Source organism: Dermochelys coriacea, chromosome 1, assembly GCF_009764565.3.
Source record: "Dermochelys coriacea isolate rDerCor1 chromosome 1, rDerCor1.pri.v4, whole genome shotgun sequence".
NCBI classification, from domain to species: Eukaryota; Metazoa; Chordata; order Testudines; family Dermochelyidae; genus Dermochelys; species Dermochelys coriacea.
Genome location: NC_050068.2, coordinates 54,357,036 through 54,373,445, shown reverse-complemented (window position 1 = coordinate 54,373,445; position 16,410 = coordinate 54,357,036). Strand labels below are relative to the sequence as shown.

The 16,410-nt window shown below is 36.7% G+C and overlaps 1 protein-coding gene across 1 annotated transcript in view; it reads right to left on the bottom strand.

Moving 5' to 3' along the window:
- COG6 (component of oligomeric golgi complex 6) overlaps positions 1-12,983 on the bottom strand; it is a 67,040-nt gene extending 54,057 nt beyond the window's left edge. Inside the window, exons 1-4 of the mRNA XM_038408182.2 lie at positions 12,847-12,983; positions 9,431-9,513; positions 9,133-9,203; positions 6,632-6,725 (exon numbers count right to left, since the gene is read on the bottom strand). Of these exons, the coding sequence (XP_038264110.1) occupies positions 6,632-6,725; positions 9,133-9,203; positions 9,431-9,513; positions 12,847-12,945 (347 nt within the window). The 5' untranslated portion in view covers positions 12,946-12,983. The remainder of the gene's footprint in view (positions 1-6,631; positions 6,726-9,132; positions 9,204-9,430; positions 9,514-12,846) is intronic.
- Positions 12,984-16,410: the final 3,427 nt, after the last annotated feature.

Genomic DNA, 16,410 nt, shown 5'->3' with positions numbered 1-16,410 from the left:
TTTCTTTTTAAGAAAACTAAAACCCTCTTCGAGGCTTGGACTTCTGGCCAGATCACAATAAGGTATCAAAGTCTCACAGGATTGGCTGATGGTATCGTTCCCAGCAGTCCTTCAACTCACTTTCCCAGTAGCTAGTAAGGAAACCTGGGCCTGCCCAATACTCTGGGTTCCTGTCCAGGGACCCTTGAACCAGCAGCCATGGTCTGCACCATCCAAAACCTTACTGCCCTTTTCCTGGGCCTTTCCCTATTCTACCCCATCAGGCTTCCTTGTCCACCCTCCTCTGGGTAAACCTTTCCCTCAGGGCCAGGGTCCCAGGGCTTCTATTCTCCTGTGTTTCTCTGGGTTTAGAGAGGGGAAAGGAGGAGTTACTAGAGGCCTTCATGCTGCAGCTCTCTTTCTGCTGCATATTTCCTGGCTTTATACTAGCCCTGTCTGCTCAGCTGGACTTCATTCTCAATCAGTGGTTGCTTATCAAGCCTGATTCTTCCTCAGGTGTGACCTAACAGGGCCACATTAACTCTTTCCAGGCTAGTGTGAGGGAACACCCCATTACATACCCTCCTTTAAATTCTTTATTAATAGAGTTCTATATGAATCATTACATTATTTTGCCCAACATTATTACATTATTGATCAGGATCAATGTCAGGCTGACTGGAGTATAAATACCAATATCATCCCATTTAAACTTTTTAAATATTGGCACAAATATTTTTCTTCAAGTCTTCGGGAACTTCCCCAGTGTTCCAATACTTACTGAAAACCAACATTCATGGTCCAGAGGGCTCCTTGACCAGCTCTTTTAAAATTTGTGGATGCTAACTATCCAGCCCCGATGACTTTAAAATGTTTAGTTTAGTAGCCGCTCTTTAACATCCTCCTGAGTTACTAGTGGAAAGTGTAGTATTATCATAATATGGTATGACTACATTATCTAGCTTTTTCCCAAATACTTAACTTCTGCCTTTGCTGCATTATTACTGACAATTCTACCATTTCCAACTAGTAACAGACGGATATCACTGTTATAATTATTTTTGTATACATAAATTCCTCCTTATGGGTCCTTATCTCTGCTGGATACAGATTTTTCCTTGTTTTCTTTTGCTTCTCGTATCAATTTTCTATAATTCCTAGCTTCTGGTTTATATTAATTACTACAGTATATTTCCTCTTTATTCTTTTTATTTTATTTTATTTTGTGTATCTACTTTTACTTCCCCTCTAAGCCTGTGAACACTAAAAGCAAATGCATCTTGAAACTTTATACAAATTCTGGCAATCTTGTCTCTCTGCAAAAGAGGAAAAAGTAATCATATACTATCAGAATGTTCTAAATAGGGGTGTTACTCCCCCCCAGCTTCCAAAGGCTGAGGAAAGCTCTACAGCATTTTCGATAAATTTTGTGAGGACAGAATCACATTCTGTATGTCATAAGGTAAAGAAAGATGTGTGACAGTCATGTACCAATAAGTACTTTTCTTTAAAATATACACTGAGATTGCAAGGGTATTTGCTTTTTAAAGCATATGTGATATATGCCATCATGTGCCAGAAATGCCCCTCTGCCATGTACATTGGTCAAACCAGACAGTCTCTACGTAAAAGAATAAATGGACACAAATCAGAAGGCAAGAATTATAACATTCAAAAACCAGTCAGAGAACACTTCAATCTCTCGTCACTTGATTACAGACCTAAAAGTCACAATTCTTCAACAAAAAAAAAACTTCAGAAACAGACTCCAATGAGAGACTGCTGAATTGGAATTAATTTGCAAACTGGACACCATTATGTTAGGCTTGAATAAAGACTGGGAATGGATGGGTCATTACACAAAGTAAAACTATTTCCCCATGTTTATTCTCCCCTCCCCCACTGTTCCTCACACGTTCTTGTCAACTGCTGGAAATGGCCCACCTTGATTATCACTACAAAGATTTTTTGTTTTGTTTTTTCCTCTCTCCCCTCTGCTGGTAATAGCTCACCTTACCTGATCACTCTCGTTACAATGGGTAACACCCATTGTTTCATGTTCTCTGTGTATATAAAATCTCCCCACTGTATTTTCCACTGCATGCATCTGATGAAGTGAGCTGTAGCTCACAAAAGCTTATGCTCAAATAAATTTGTTAGTCTCTAAGGTGCCACAAGTAGTCCTTCTTTATCTTGACTATAAATTGCTAGTTACTTTTTTGCAAACAATAAGCACATTGATAGGTACTTAAATTTCTGCATAATCCATTATATTTTTACCAACCAACTAAGTCTGCTTGCCATCCATTGGTAAAAAAAAAATGTAAACAAAACAAATGCTACTGCTAGGTGAATCAAGTGAAAGATGGATTTTTAAATGAATTTTAGTATTTAGGAAGAGTATCTGGTTAAAGTACTAGAGCGCTAACGTCAACTCATTATCCACAGCATAGGGACAGCAGTCGTGGTGTGTCCCCCCCCCCCCGAAAAAAACAGCACAAGACCATAGGTGTTTTGCACAAACCAAATTGATTCTTTCTTCCAAACAAGTAATGATATTACAGAGTATCAGATTTGGCAAATTACTAGATCTTGTAATTTTGTCCTCCTCGGTTTCGAGAACTGTAACATAATACTGACAATTATGTTTGCAAGAGGAAATAGAAAATTACATTTTTCTTTTTACCTCAATAGAATACAATATAATTATGTCATAAGTTCTGCATTGTATAAAAATTCAGCAATAACTAATTATTACCTGCACTTGAAATGGTGTATTTACTACAGCTTTATTATAAGTATTCATTATGGAGAAGGAAAATAGTATTTGGATTCCTTTAGCTTCTCTTTCAACAACAGGCCATATTCCCAGTGGAGCTATAATTGGAGACTGGGGAGGGAAGAGGGTGGAGAAAACCTTGAGAAATCAACAGGGAAATGTCCTTTCTTGCTGTGGTTGCTCATGCGTCATCTACAAAACCCACAGTTTTCAAATTTGTCTTTATTCTAGTTGGGAAGAGGAAGTGAAGACCCAGATGACACATTTATTTCAGTTTCTCTGGACTGACTGCAGTTCCAGGAAGTATGTCAGTATTGCTATTAAGTTTTGTTAACTAAGTTTTAACAAGACAAAACCCAAAATATTGAAAGAAAAATTGCAGATTTTTCTACTGTTACCTGTTCCACATTTTCCTAACTTTTGCTTGTCCGAGGAAGACTCTGTATTAAATGTAAGCACAAATTTTTTGGGAAGACAGCTGGCTTTCACTTTGCACAACAGCACTGTTTAAATCTCTGAACATCTCATCAAGGAGGACAATACCAGATTTGAACACTTCTGAAGTGTTTGTTCCACTACTGGATTGTGTGCAAGAATAGCTGTGTTTTTTTGGTTTTGTTTTTAAATGGAAAAAAAGAGTAAAAAAATATAATCTTCAATTCAAATCACCATAACACAGTATCACTTTATGTACATTTCCTCCTTTTTTGGTATCACTCTGGACTCACAATTAATCTAAAATGTTCAAGTATCTCTCAAATTTAAAAAATTATATGAACACTAATGAGAAATTAAGTTTCTAAAATACAGAGAATGTTTCCAAAATACATTGATTTTACAAACTAATTTGAACAAATTTTTTCATTGCAACCTTTGTGTCATAAAATATTACGATTATGACAAACATTATTGCCATTCTTGAAACACTTAATAAAAACAATGATCATTTCCTAACCAATCAAAGCACAGTTAGCTCAAATTAGCACACACGAGGTAACTGCACTTGAGCTAGCCTAGCTCCAGTGACCATACTTCAAAACCACACTCTAGTTACAGAGCGATTTGATTAGCAGCACAAATATTAGCTGCAGAGGAGTTGTGGTATCTCAAGCTGTTGCATCTCCACTGCATTGCCAGCTTAAGTTTCAACCCCCTTCCTGAACTAGTTAGCTCAAGCTTAATAAACCACTTAATTCGTGGGAAAACTTCAGTTATAACTCAACCCGACTTTGCTGTGAAGATTCGCTCTCACTCAGAAAAAAAACTGAACATACTTTAAATGTTATTCCTAATTAGGTAGAAACTTTATGGCTGGTAAATTATATCATAAACTACCACCTCTGTTCTTTTTGTGAAAGTCTACTATTGGCTCTAGTAAAGATTTAGGGCATGTCTTCACTGGCAACACTAAAGTGCTGCCGTGGCTCTCCCAGCGCTATAAAAAACCCACCTCCACAAGGGAAGTAGCTCCCTGCGCTGGTGCACTGTCTTTACAGAGCTCAAACTTGTAGCGCTCGGGGGGGGGGTGCTTTTTCATCCCCCTGAGCAAGAAAGTTGCAGCACTGTAAAGTGCCAGTGTAGACAAGCCCTTAGAGACCTTTAATTGAAGCAGGTTTCAGAGTAGCAGCCGCGTTAGTCTGTATCCGCAAAAAAAAGGAGGACTTGTGGCACCTTAGAGAATAACAAATTTATTTGAGCAAAAGCTTTCGTGAGCTACAGCTCACTTCATCGGATGCATTCAGTGGGAAGTTGATAAATTTCCACTCCATATGGCTAAATTCAGTACCTTGCATAATGACAGGTTTCGGAGTAGCAGCTGTGTTCCTTGAGATTTTATAAAGCACCAACAGGGTGTTTCATTAGTGTTTACCTTTTCATTTATGGGAAACAATTTCTTTCACATTCTTAGTTTTGCAGCAAGAACAGACATCTGACTTGATCACAAAGAACCTTCAAAAGATATCTGAAATATCTTTCACACAGACAGTAGTACTGGCATTACCAAAGATCAGAAACTTGCTGTAAAGGTTAACAACACATCACTGCACTTTCCAAGGTTTTGAAGTGGGATAATTTAAACACAACACAGTATTTATTGTAGAAGTACTGTATAGTTTGACCCTAATAAAATATAGTGAGCAATTTGTGGCTTACCCTAAACTGGTCCGAAAAGGGCATTGGGGAGAGATTTAAGGAATCTCCATTTATCCCCAGAAGGAGATAAAAATATATTTTTTATTTCTATTTAAAATTACTTTTGTTTCAAATTACTTATACATATAATTACTGAAAATTAACTCTCCATTTAAGTCACAACACACCACCACAATGGCTGGAAAAAGAAAATGAATTTTTGATGTTATTTCAAGAGTGATGTTCAGCATGATTACTTTCTTTCAATTCTGCCACAAATAATATTGCTCATAAGGCCCTAATTCAGCAAAGCACATAAGCCCTTACCTAACTTTAAGCACTTAAGTAGTCATATTGAAGTCAAAGTGACTAATCGTCTGCTAACAATTTGACACACTTAAGTATTTTGCTCTATCCAGGCTAAATGCAGTACAACGCATAACATGCTAACATGAGCATCCCAAGCAAAAACAAAGAGTTCTGATAGTGCCACCTTGTGGTTAATTTGCATTTGTTATCTGCAAACTGGATTTAGGTTTAAAAATCTTGTTAGAAAATTCTGATCAAGAATTAAGCATTCACTATAGAAGATAACTAGTTACTCTTTAGCTTGTGCAATCCATTTAACGTAGTGCAGGAAATAAAGTTTTCTTGATGTCAATAGAATAGTTACACATATAATGTCCTTTTTTTATAAAACAAAAATTTGTATTTTAAAAGTTAAAGTTATGTTATTAAAGTAGAAAGTTAAAGAATTCAAAAGACAGAAAAAAAACAGAATTAACTTTATTCATGTTGGTGGGAAAGGCTACACATAGACCAAGAGAGGAGGGGATATGAGGAAGATGGAATCCTGGAGAACACACAATTCACCCTGTCCCCCATTAGTACTAGTGAAGAGATGTACTTGTGCATTTTGGATCAAGTCCTGTAAATCCTGACCAAGGTCTTGACTGGGAGCCTCCAACAATGCAGGAAATGAGGCTGTCAGATGATCTCCATTTTAAACCACATACAGTAGTTTATACTTCATCATTAACTTTTTAAGCAATGCACTGAACTGGAAGACCTAATATCTTCAAGTGCGTTCTTTATACGAAAAGAAAGCATGTAGGGCATATATACAATACATTGCTTTTAATGGACTACTATATTTAACATAATAGGAAATACTCTAAGTATTGGTAGAATCTGTATAAAAATTAAGTAGGCTTTGGCAAATTTTTACTTTCCACAAGTAAATAGGGTAATTAGATGACTTACATTCTGACAAAAGAAACCTAGACTAGTCCCACTAAAACAAAACAAAAAAACCTTGAGAAAGCACACACTTTCACATTTTAATTGGATGAAAGAATAGCTGGTATAACATTTTATTTGAAATAAATCCCAAATATGTTTGCAGAAGACCAGCAGTGAGACTTCTTGTACAGTGATTGCACAAAGAATATACTGAAAGTTTAGAAAAAAAGAAAAGGAGTACTTGTGGCACCTTAGAGACTAAGGTGCCACAAGTACTCCTTTTCTTTTTGCGAATACAGACTAACACAGCTGCTACTCTGAAACCTGAAAGTTTAGAGACACTGAAACATGCCTTTCTTAAAATTTTATGCCAGACTAATCATCATCATGTTCAGTATCATTGTTTGTACATGTGTTTCAGACTTAGAATGGATCTATTTGCTAAGAGAAGAAAAGATACCCTACATGTGTTAGAAATAATCATAAACGCTTACTTACTTATACAGAACAGGTCTATCCTGCAGGGCTTCCATGGCCTGGGTGAGAACTGGAGAAATGTCACATGATTCTTGTGTCAAAGTCCTGCACTCACCTATAAAATAGCAATACAATATTAGGTAAACCTATGTTACTGAGACAGTAAAGATGCTATAACATCTCTTATGTCTTGCTATCATGCAGGAAACAAAAAGAGTTAGGAGAGAAAGTCCCAGAAAGATATTAGGTTACAAGTAGAGTCTCTTCATTTTACAATATAACTTTCAGAATATGTAACAGGTTGCCCATATCTGTATCACTATCATTTCCCCATGAGCAGTAGTTTTCTATGCGAGTGATGTGGTTCTCAATTTTTAACAATTTTTATGAACAGTATAAAATGAGGCTTACTGAATACAGATTTGTGCATGCCATCAAGTTCCTATTTTTAAACCAGGAGTATTACCGTATACAAATTTAAATAAAGATGGTTTTAAAAGACTGCACATTTTACCTCAATTTTAAATGAAGCAGTGCCTACAAAGAGATAACCAGACACTCCTATACTGCAAGAAACAAGCCAGCTCAAAATAGAATAAAGCCATTTAAAGGCAAAATTCTCACACTGGCCATTGATTTTGAGTGCTTCAGTTTGTGTGTACTGAACATATGATTTTTAGAAGTTCTGGGCACCCACAACTACAGACAAAAATCAATGGAAAGAGCAAATGCTTAGGAACTCTGAAAGTTACCAAGTGAATTTGGTTCTCATGGAAGTGAGACACAAACGGCTCTTAGCATCAGGTTGTATACAGGTAAGAGCTGTACAAGCTTCCAACCAGCAAAACTCTGGCAGTAAATAAGGAACTGCAACATTTTATGACAATTATTGGGAAAATGAAAGCAAATTTAGTTTTGAGCAGCTTTATACATGAGTGGTTTTTTTTAAGTGATGGATATACTATGACTTTCTAGTCTTATATAATTCATGAGAAAAGGCTGATACAATCATGTCAAATTGTGTAGTTTGATTTTTGATATGGATAAACTTCCATTAAGGAGTTGGCTGCAACTATCAATCTCATTTTCCATGTGATCTGAGATGAATATAAATTTAGATCTCCGATGACTAAAAACTAACCCATAAATTCACTGACTGTATCAGCTGGTCCCAGGAATCTCCCTTATAATCTCTTAGAGAAGAGAGATACAGAACATTTGCATTTTACATTGCCAACATGTTTTGGGAAATCTTTAATCTTAGAACCAAAATAGAAAGTAGTTATATGAGGAAAGAATAAAATATTACTATTGAAACAAAGAACATTCCAAAATTAAATACTCTTTCTGTAGCATCAAACCACTCCTACATTCTAAACTACAGTTAGTGATTGCCAGATAGCACCAATCAGAACTTTCCTGAAACCATCAAAAAGTCAGAACATGGTATCCTATGTCCCAGTAGTAAGTAAGTATGTCCCTGGTGTACCAAATTTTATTCATTTAGGATCCTAGCCATGGAAGAAAGTCATGTGACAAGCAAGAAATTGGTTTTAACAACAGAGTCCAGATCAGCCCTGTAATATAAGGGCAGCTCAAAGAGAAGGAACAGAATCTCTTGGTGACTGGTTTAGTTCCCAGCTGCTAGCCAATTACACAGGTCTTTCTACAGCAGTGGTTTTCAAACTTTTTTTCTGGCGACCCAGTTGAAGAAAATTGTTGATACCCACAACCCAACGGAGCTGGGGATGAGGGGTTTGGGATGTGGGAGGGGATCAGGACTGGGGCAGAGGGTTGGGGTACAGGAATGAGGGGTTCAGGGTGTGGGAGGGGATTCTGGGGTGAGCCAGGGATGAGGGGTTTGGCGTGCAGAAGGGGCTCCAGGCTTGGGGTGCAGGCTTACCTCAGGCGGCTCCCAGACAGCAGCACAGGAGGGTGCTAAGGCAGGCTTTCTGCCTGTCCTACCACCATAGATCGCGCTGCGCCCCGGAAGCGGCCAGCAGCAAGTCCGGCTCCGAAACAGAGGTATGCGCAAGCAGCTCCGCGCAGCTCTCGCCCGCTGTCACCGCCCTCCCCCAGCTCCCGTTGGCTGTGGGAACCAGCCAATGGGAGTGCAGAGCTGGTGCTCGGAGCAAGGGCTTTGCGTGGAGCCCCGTGGCCCCCCTGTCTAGGAGTCAGACCTGCTGCTGGGCTCTTCTGGGGTGCAGCGCGGTGTCAGAACAGGTAGGGACTAGCCTGCCTTAGCCAGGTAGCACTGCCGATGGAACATTTAACGGTCCGGTCAGTGGTGCTAACTAGAGACGCCGTGACCCAGTACCTTATATTCCACGACCCAGTACTGGGTCGTGACCCGCAGTTTGAAAACAACTGTTCTACATTGTAATGTCTTAGATGTCCTTCTGATTTAGTTAAAGAAAAGGTTCCAGCTAAGATTACCCCCATTTTAAAACACTAAAAAGTTGACTACCCTAATATTCATAAATCTAAATCTTCTAAAAACAAAAACAAAGGTGTAACCCTACTTTGAGCCCATCTGTAAAGTCGCTCATAAGAAGTCTCTTGGAGCAAAGCCATCTGTTCCATAATTTCTAGGCTACAAAATAAAAATATTTTATTAGATGTTTATAGAAGCATCTAAAATCTAATTTAAAAAGTTAGCATTATAAAGAAATGGAAATTTAAAAATGAATAACTTATATTATGTTTTGTTCAGTTTGCAGCATCTTTTGTCATCATTTGAAAGAACAAATAAGGCATCTCCATACAATTACTGCTTTAACTATTAAATAACTTCTTTGCAGTTATTCAGATTAAACTCACCCTGTTCTCTGTTGGTTTGTACGGAGAAGAATCTTGACATCATTATGAATTTGCTTTACTCTTCCTAATGCCTTGAAAAAATCCTTTAAAAAAGGAATTTCATGATTTAAAACATTTCCAGTTTTTAAATGAAGAAAAATAAAACTTAATAATAGTACTAAAATGCTATACTGGAAGTTGTACTGTCAACTATTTGATATTAGAAGTCAGGATTTTTGGATGAAGTGGTGTATGCATCTGGGCAGAACATCTCCTCCACAACACACACATGCTCACAGCAGCCTTGTGGCAACCACAGCAACCACATACATGGAAAAGTAACGCTGGAATGACTTTTGTGCAATGAATATTTTCTCTCCTCTTTTGAAACAGAGCCATCAGACTACCTGCTTTTCCTCTTCTGTTCGGCTTTTCTCCAGTGATAAAAATGGCAACAGCCAGCAGCACATAAGAAGCCTGTTTGGAACACCAGCAATTGTTCCATGGATCATAATTAGGAAACCTCTGCTCTGCACACATTCCACTTTGTGACCTCTGCCATATCTAGAGTTTCAACAAACATTTCTTACATCTACCGTCTGACCTCTCCCACATTGGGTTCAATTTCACATCTCCAGCAGCTTCACTTGCTTATCCAATTGAAGAACCCACTGCCATTGCAAATCAAATACGATAAAAATTGAATTTATCATTCCTTCCTATGACTCTTTCTTCTCCATTAATTCTTGTTCAAATATGAATGGAATAATAATCCACTAAGGAAACTAAGTATTTGCAGTAGACAAAATAAAATCCAGAGTTTTTTAATCATAAATCATTCTGCATATCAAAATAAAAGCCAAAAATATATATAATACACTATCAGCAGTTAAAAAGACTCCCACAGGAGTCATTTTTTTGTATTTTATGTTATCATTAAGGATGCACCATATTTCCATTATTGTCCCCGATTTGGGGGATTTATAACCCACATGGTAGCAAAATATAGGTTTTCTTTCATTTAAATAAAAATTAAAAGGCAAAGTTAATCTTTGACTAATTTTGACATACAAGGTCTCTCCAGAGAAAATATCTGAAATCTGAAACAACTTCAGAAGTGTTTTTTATAGTTTAAAAATGTGTCTGTACTATTTCAGATTTAGAGACAATGACATTGGGCATGTGTCAACTTTTTATTTCCTAAGAAGTTCATAATACTTTGTAGTGCATGCATGTGAACCTGCACAGTAAACTTTGGCCAAAATGAGTTTAGACAACAGATTAAAAATTATTCTACAGATACTTTCAGATTAAAGAGGCTGGTATTTTAAAGTTTTTAATGCATGAGTGAGGGAAATGGGATTTGAGAACAGCTTTGCAAATTCACACACTGTAAGCTACGTAACAAAAATAGTAAATTTCTGACAGAAAATAATAAAAGCAAAAAAATCAAAGCAAACATGCACCATAAATTTTCTGCTAGCATAGCACAATAGTTGTCTGGTAGCTTTCTGAATTAACCCTACTGTGCTTAATTATTGGAGGACACACATGAGGTCATCATGGTCCACTAGACATCCACTATACTTTTACACAGGAAATCTAATTTTTAAAATTGTTGTGTTTACTTGAAGTAGTCATTGATTGTATAATCAACTACTGTATTTTGTTATCACCTGTGTTAAAGGTAAGACTCAAATAAAACCATCTTCTGATACAGTTTTACCAACTGTGTTTTTCAATTCTGAAGAATGCAATTCTCAAGTCCTACAATAATATATTTTTAAAAAGCACTGGAATTATCTACAGTCCAGGTGCACACTAGACTTGTAACTAGCTGATTGTGCATCATCTAGTCTGCTGCTTCAGTACCCCCAACTGCAATTCTATTCCCACAATTTCTGCACAGTCTTAGGTAGATTAAGAAGAATGCATAACAAAGGAATGTTCCCTGCTCTGTCCTGACCCAAATGTTGAGTAAATTTACTCAGTTATGTAGGTGCTCATGTTCCCTACTCTTCTCCATCCCTTCCTACACAAAGAGGAGAGAGAAAACATGAAAGGAGTTTCATGAATTCATAGCTCATACTCCATTTGGACATAGGGAGAAATGATCTTCTTTCCATTGTTGGAGAGCTCACCAGGAAGAAATATACATTTTCTTCCAGGAAGGCAAGGAGGAAGACAGCAGAGAACTCCCTTTTTCACAGGTGTGGTGTAGTGAGAAGGGTTAGGATATGGATTTAGTTTAGTTTCTGTCAGAGTCTGAACTTCAGCAACTTCATTCAGGAATGGGTAAGAGAATCTTTTAGGACTTGATCTTGTGAGCTACTGCACTCCCTCAACTGTATTGGATTAGAGGGCATGCAGCATCGCCTCCTAAATGCGAGGAGGAGCATAGAGATAACTACAGAAATAAAGATTAGAGCCTAATCCAAAATCCACTGAAGTCAAAAAAAAAAAAAAAATTTCAAGGAGTTTTGGATTAGACCCTTGAGAAGTAAACATTTGAGAAAACTGCTTTATGAAAATGTCGGTATTTTGAACTTACTGTTTTCTATCACAAATGAAATGTTTCTTTCAAGGTAACATTTGGTGTTTTATTAAATACATGGCAATTACTCAAGTGCATGATCATTTAACATGCTTTCATTTGTGCTTTCGTTAGTATTGTTTATGGCTATCTGCTCCATGTCTTTAATAATGCTCTCACTGCTAACAGGATGTCTGTGGAAATGAGATACAGAATACCTACTGAGACTCAGTATTTCATTGAAAGTTTCCATGTAACTAAAATAATAAAAGCTATTAAATGTACTTAATTCTCTGGATATTTTAACTGCTTTCACCAAAGAACAATATGCTTTAAGCAAAAACATATCAATATGTTTAAAAACTTAGTTTAGAAGGTGACTAAAAATAAGTGAGTCAGCACCTAATATTTCAAACAACAACAAATGAAACAATGAGGGAAAGTCCTACTTTAAATCATCTTAAACACTTTAAATATTGCAGTAGCCAAGCAAAATATATACACACACACACACAATAGTGGTGTTACATGATCTGAAAGTACCACAAACTGTTCAGTTTCTTTACTTGGTCAAGACAGAGTTTTAACAAACTAAAAATACAGAATTTGAGGCTTTAAAAAAAATTTTTGTAGTGGAGGAGAAATACAACATTAAAATATCAGTTTTACTGCCCCTCATCAAAGTCATTAATTAGAACAGAAATTTTTACTCTGATTATTTTTACTCATTACGATATCCTCACACACACACACACACACACACACTTGAAATTTATCAGAAGCTCGTCATTTTATTAAGAGATGAATTCATTCTATATAATAGGAAAGTAATGTGATAGGAAGGTCTATAATGTACGATTGTGTTTTTAACTCAGCACAAAACTTATAATGTATTATGAGTTACCTCAGTAATTGGGCCATCTCTTGTGCCTCGAAGAACGTTCATTTCATCTGGACTCAGTTGGAATTTTTCTATGAAAGCACCTGTAACTTGTGCTTTCATTTCTAGTCTTTGACTGTAATAAAAGCGCCAAGGACATTAGTTTTTTATATTATCTCCAACTTACTTTGCACATACTGATTTTTGAAAATATTAATATTTTAAAAATCAATGCTCTATTTACTTCTAAAAAGTGCAATCTTGCCCTCAGATAATTAAATTGCATCACCATATACCTGATATAATTACCTACTAAGCTCACACAAATCTTCATCGATTTTACCCAGCAATGTGAGCCCATGTATTTGAAAGTAGGAACAAGTTATTAAAATATTCAGTTAGCATTTATATCATAGATTATCTGGCACAGGTATCCACACTTCCATAGTTCAATATATGCCTGTCATTTCCTTTCAAGAAGTTCATTGTGAGAATGAAGTCTGCCTGAGCCGTTAGCTCATGTTTTCACAGATGCAAAAAAGGCTGTATCTACAGAACACCAGAACACAAGAACCAGAAACAACTGGCACATTAATTCACCCATTTTCTGGAAAACGGATGCAATTTCTATTTAAGAACACACAGTCAGAAGTCATTTACTAATTCCATACACCCTCAGTTCCCACATCCTTTTTGCCCCTTCTCTCCCCTCCACCCCCTTAAGGTAAATCTCACAGACAATTAAATGGAAAAATCACTGATTGGGCAGTATCTATGTGCATATTGGGGCAAATCCAGTCCTACAGTCATGGAAGGCCCTGAATGTAGCCCAATGGGTGTAGTTATGCAGAGCTCAATCAGCAGATTTCTTTGCAGTGGTGGGCAGCTTGCCTATCTAAGCTGCCTTCACTTAATGACTGATCCAAGTTCCCCTAGTTCTGAAGAAATTTTTGTTTACTTTCTGGTTAAAAGTTGATCAGATTTAAACTGAACTGTTTATTTGTTGCTATCTTTTACAGAGATTTTAAAGTTATTTTTATAAATTTTCTTAACTGTACCGTTTACTTGTGCTAGTTTAAGTTTTCATAAATGACCAATGATTCTGGAAACTCAATTTCGAGATGCTCTCCTTATGTGGCCCGATTTACAGAAGTACTGAGGCCCACACTCTCAGAAACTAAAGTCCCTTTAAAGTTGTATCAGGCTGACGACTTAAAAATTGAGGCACTCAAAATCAAGTCACTTTTGAAATTTTAGGCCAGTATTATTATTACAATCTTAAAGGCTTGGACATTTGAAAGGAACAGTCATATTACAATACGCAAATGTAGTTGCTCTAGAAAGAATTACCTTTCAAAAGAAAATACAAAAATAACTGTGAGAAAGCAGCTACTATTTAGTTACCAAAGAAATGGAAAAATGCAGCAGTCCTCTCCTCTCAGGGTTCACTAGACACATTCATAATCTTTTTATTCATAAACCCCAATCCACTGCATCTACCCACTGAAACTTCACTCCTTCCAAATGTCCTCATTTCATATGATCATCTCTCCACCCTTTCCCATCTCTCCAGGGTAGTCACCACAGTCAGGAGTGATGCTCCTCCCAAAACAATGTGCTTTAAATCCACTCTAGCCTCAATATGTCCTTGGTGACTGTCTGCCAGAACAACAAAATGACCTACTTTAAATTCTCACAAACAAATAATTTCAGTAAAACACAGCCTAATGCAGCAAAACCTGAGGATTTGGGGTGAACTTGTCAAATATCAGCATTGCACATTGCATGCAGCAAAATATGCAAGAGCCTCTAGGTGGCAGCAATGTTTTATCTATCTTATACAATATAATTTGATTACAAGGAGGAAAATTATTAAAAAAAGGATCTTATCAGCTTGTGTGTTAGTTAAAACCCTGTTGCTTACTCATTATTATGTTCACCAGATTGACATTCAGCTGATAACTTGTTTAAAGTAGTTAAAAATCCCTCTTTCTACATTACACAGCCTTTTCCCACCTCATAGCTAGGCTTCCATCAAAATATGTTAATGCTGTTCTTTAAGCAATTGTTTTGTAACAAAGGATTTTTTCCCTTCCAAGGGATTTATATTAGTTGCTTAAATCTGGGTCCAGAACCAGATTATACTGCACTTATATTTAGGCTTGGAAGAATTTGATTTTTAAGTCTTTATAATTTCAACAGATAACACTGATGTTTATTTTAAAGTACTTTTTCCCATTTTTATCTACTAAAATTTTCACAGTTGCGTGAAATTATGGGGAGGTCAGACAATTATTTAGTGACAGTAGATGTTGAGATTCAAAATATTAAAGCTTTATAAACCACTGAAAACTTGTCAACATCAGATATCAAAATATGCAAAGTAAATATCCTCAAATGAACATATCATATCTGTTTTCACTATTCATTCTTTAGTCCATTTGTAACAAGCCTAAGGAGACTGGAAAATGAATGAACATCTTCCCCATGGCAGTATACAGCATTAATATAAAGCTACTTACACTTGAAATTTTTTAAAATAAGTACATTTTCTTGAACAGCAGCATGCAGGTGAACTTTGTTGTTAAAATAAATTGTGGAATGTAATATAATAGTTCCAAGAGCAGAAAGCAAGCCCAATCGAAGATACTGCTAATGCGTACGGTAGTGCATTGCTAACACACACGATGGAAAAGTGCTGTGCAATTTACAGAGTATGTACAACAACAAAAATTAGAGGGAGGAGCATCTCTTACACAGACAACATAATAAAGAGATTTGTCTAGTACCTGGCACAGTTTTTCAGGCCCCAGTATGTTATCTGACATACTGGAGATCACTTTTAAATTGTGTGCTGAGCATGTAAATTATAGCAGAGGGTATGCACATACTGTATTGCTATGCAAAATACAATGATTGCTTTCAAAAGTCAACTCTGCATAAAAGAGCAAAACTAACATATCATGGGAACATAGCACCAATGCAAAAGGGGGAAGTACCAAACACTGTTGCACTTTAAGCTGTCGGGGGGAAACCAGTGAAGAGCAATTTCCCAGTTAATAGTTACCATGGAAACATAATACTTCTGTGAGAGCACTCAACTGCTGGGAAAATTATGCACTTCATGCACTTTTCCCTTAAACCAAACACAAAAGTGTTCTGTTTGCTAGGATTATCACCTAGACTCCTCAAAGAATGAGATGGGGGAGAGACTGCCTTTTCTGTGGTTCAGTTTCATATTGTTATCAAACATTTTCTGGCAGTCTGTTAGTTTCCTTCACATGAAGAGTCATGGCAGCACGTTCTGACCCCTTGAAAATTAATTTCAGTTTAATGCACTAAGGATTCATCACATTTTAAAGCTTTGAAATTTACAAGTTTCAAGATCAACTTATTTTAAAACAAACAAACAAAAAGCATTAAAAGAGACCATAGCCATCATTTTTAACCCTCCCTCCCCCCAGTTGTTAGAAAAATGCTGCTTTTTCAGAAAACGTATACTGGGAAGGAATATACACAAAATAAAACATAAGATGACTTCTTCTGGAGACACTGGTAAGCACAAGGAAACCATCCACAAACATGTGC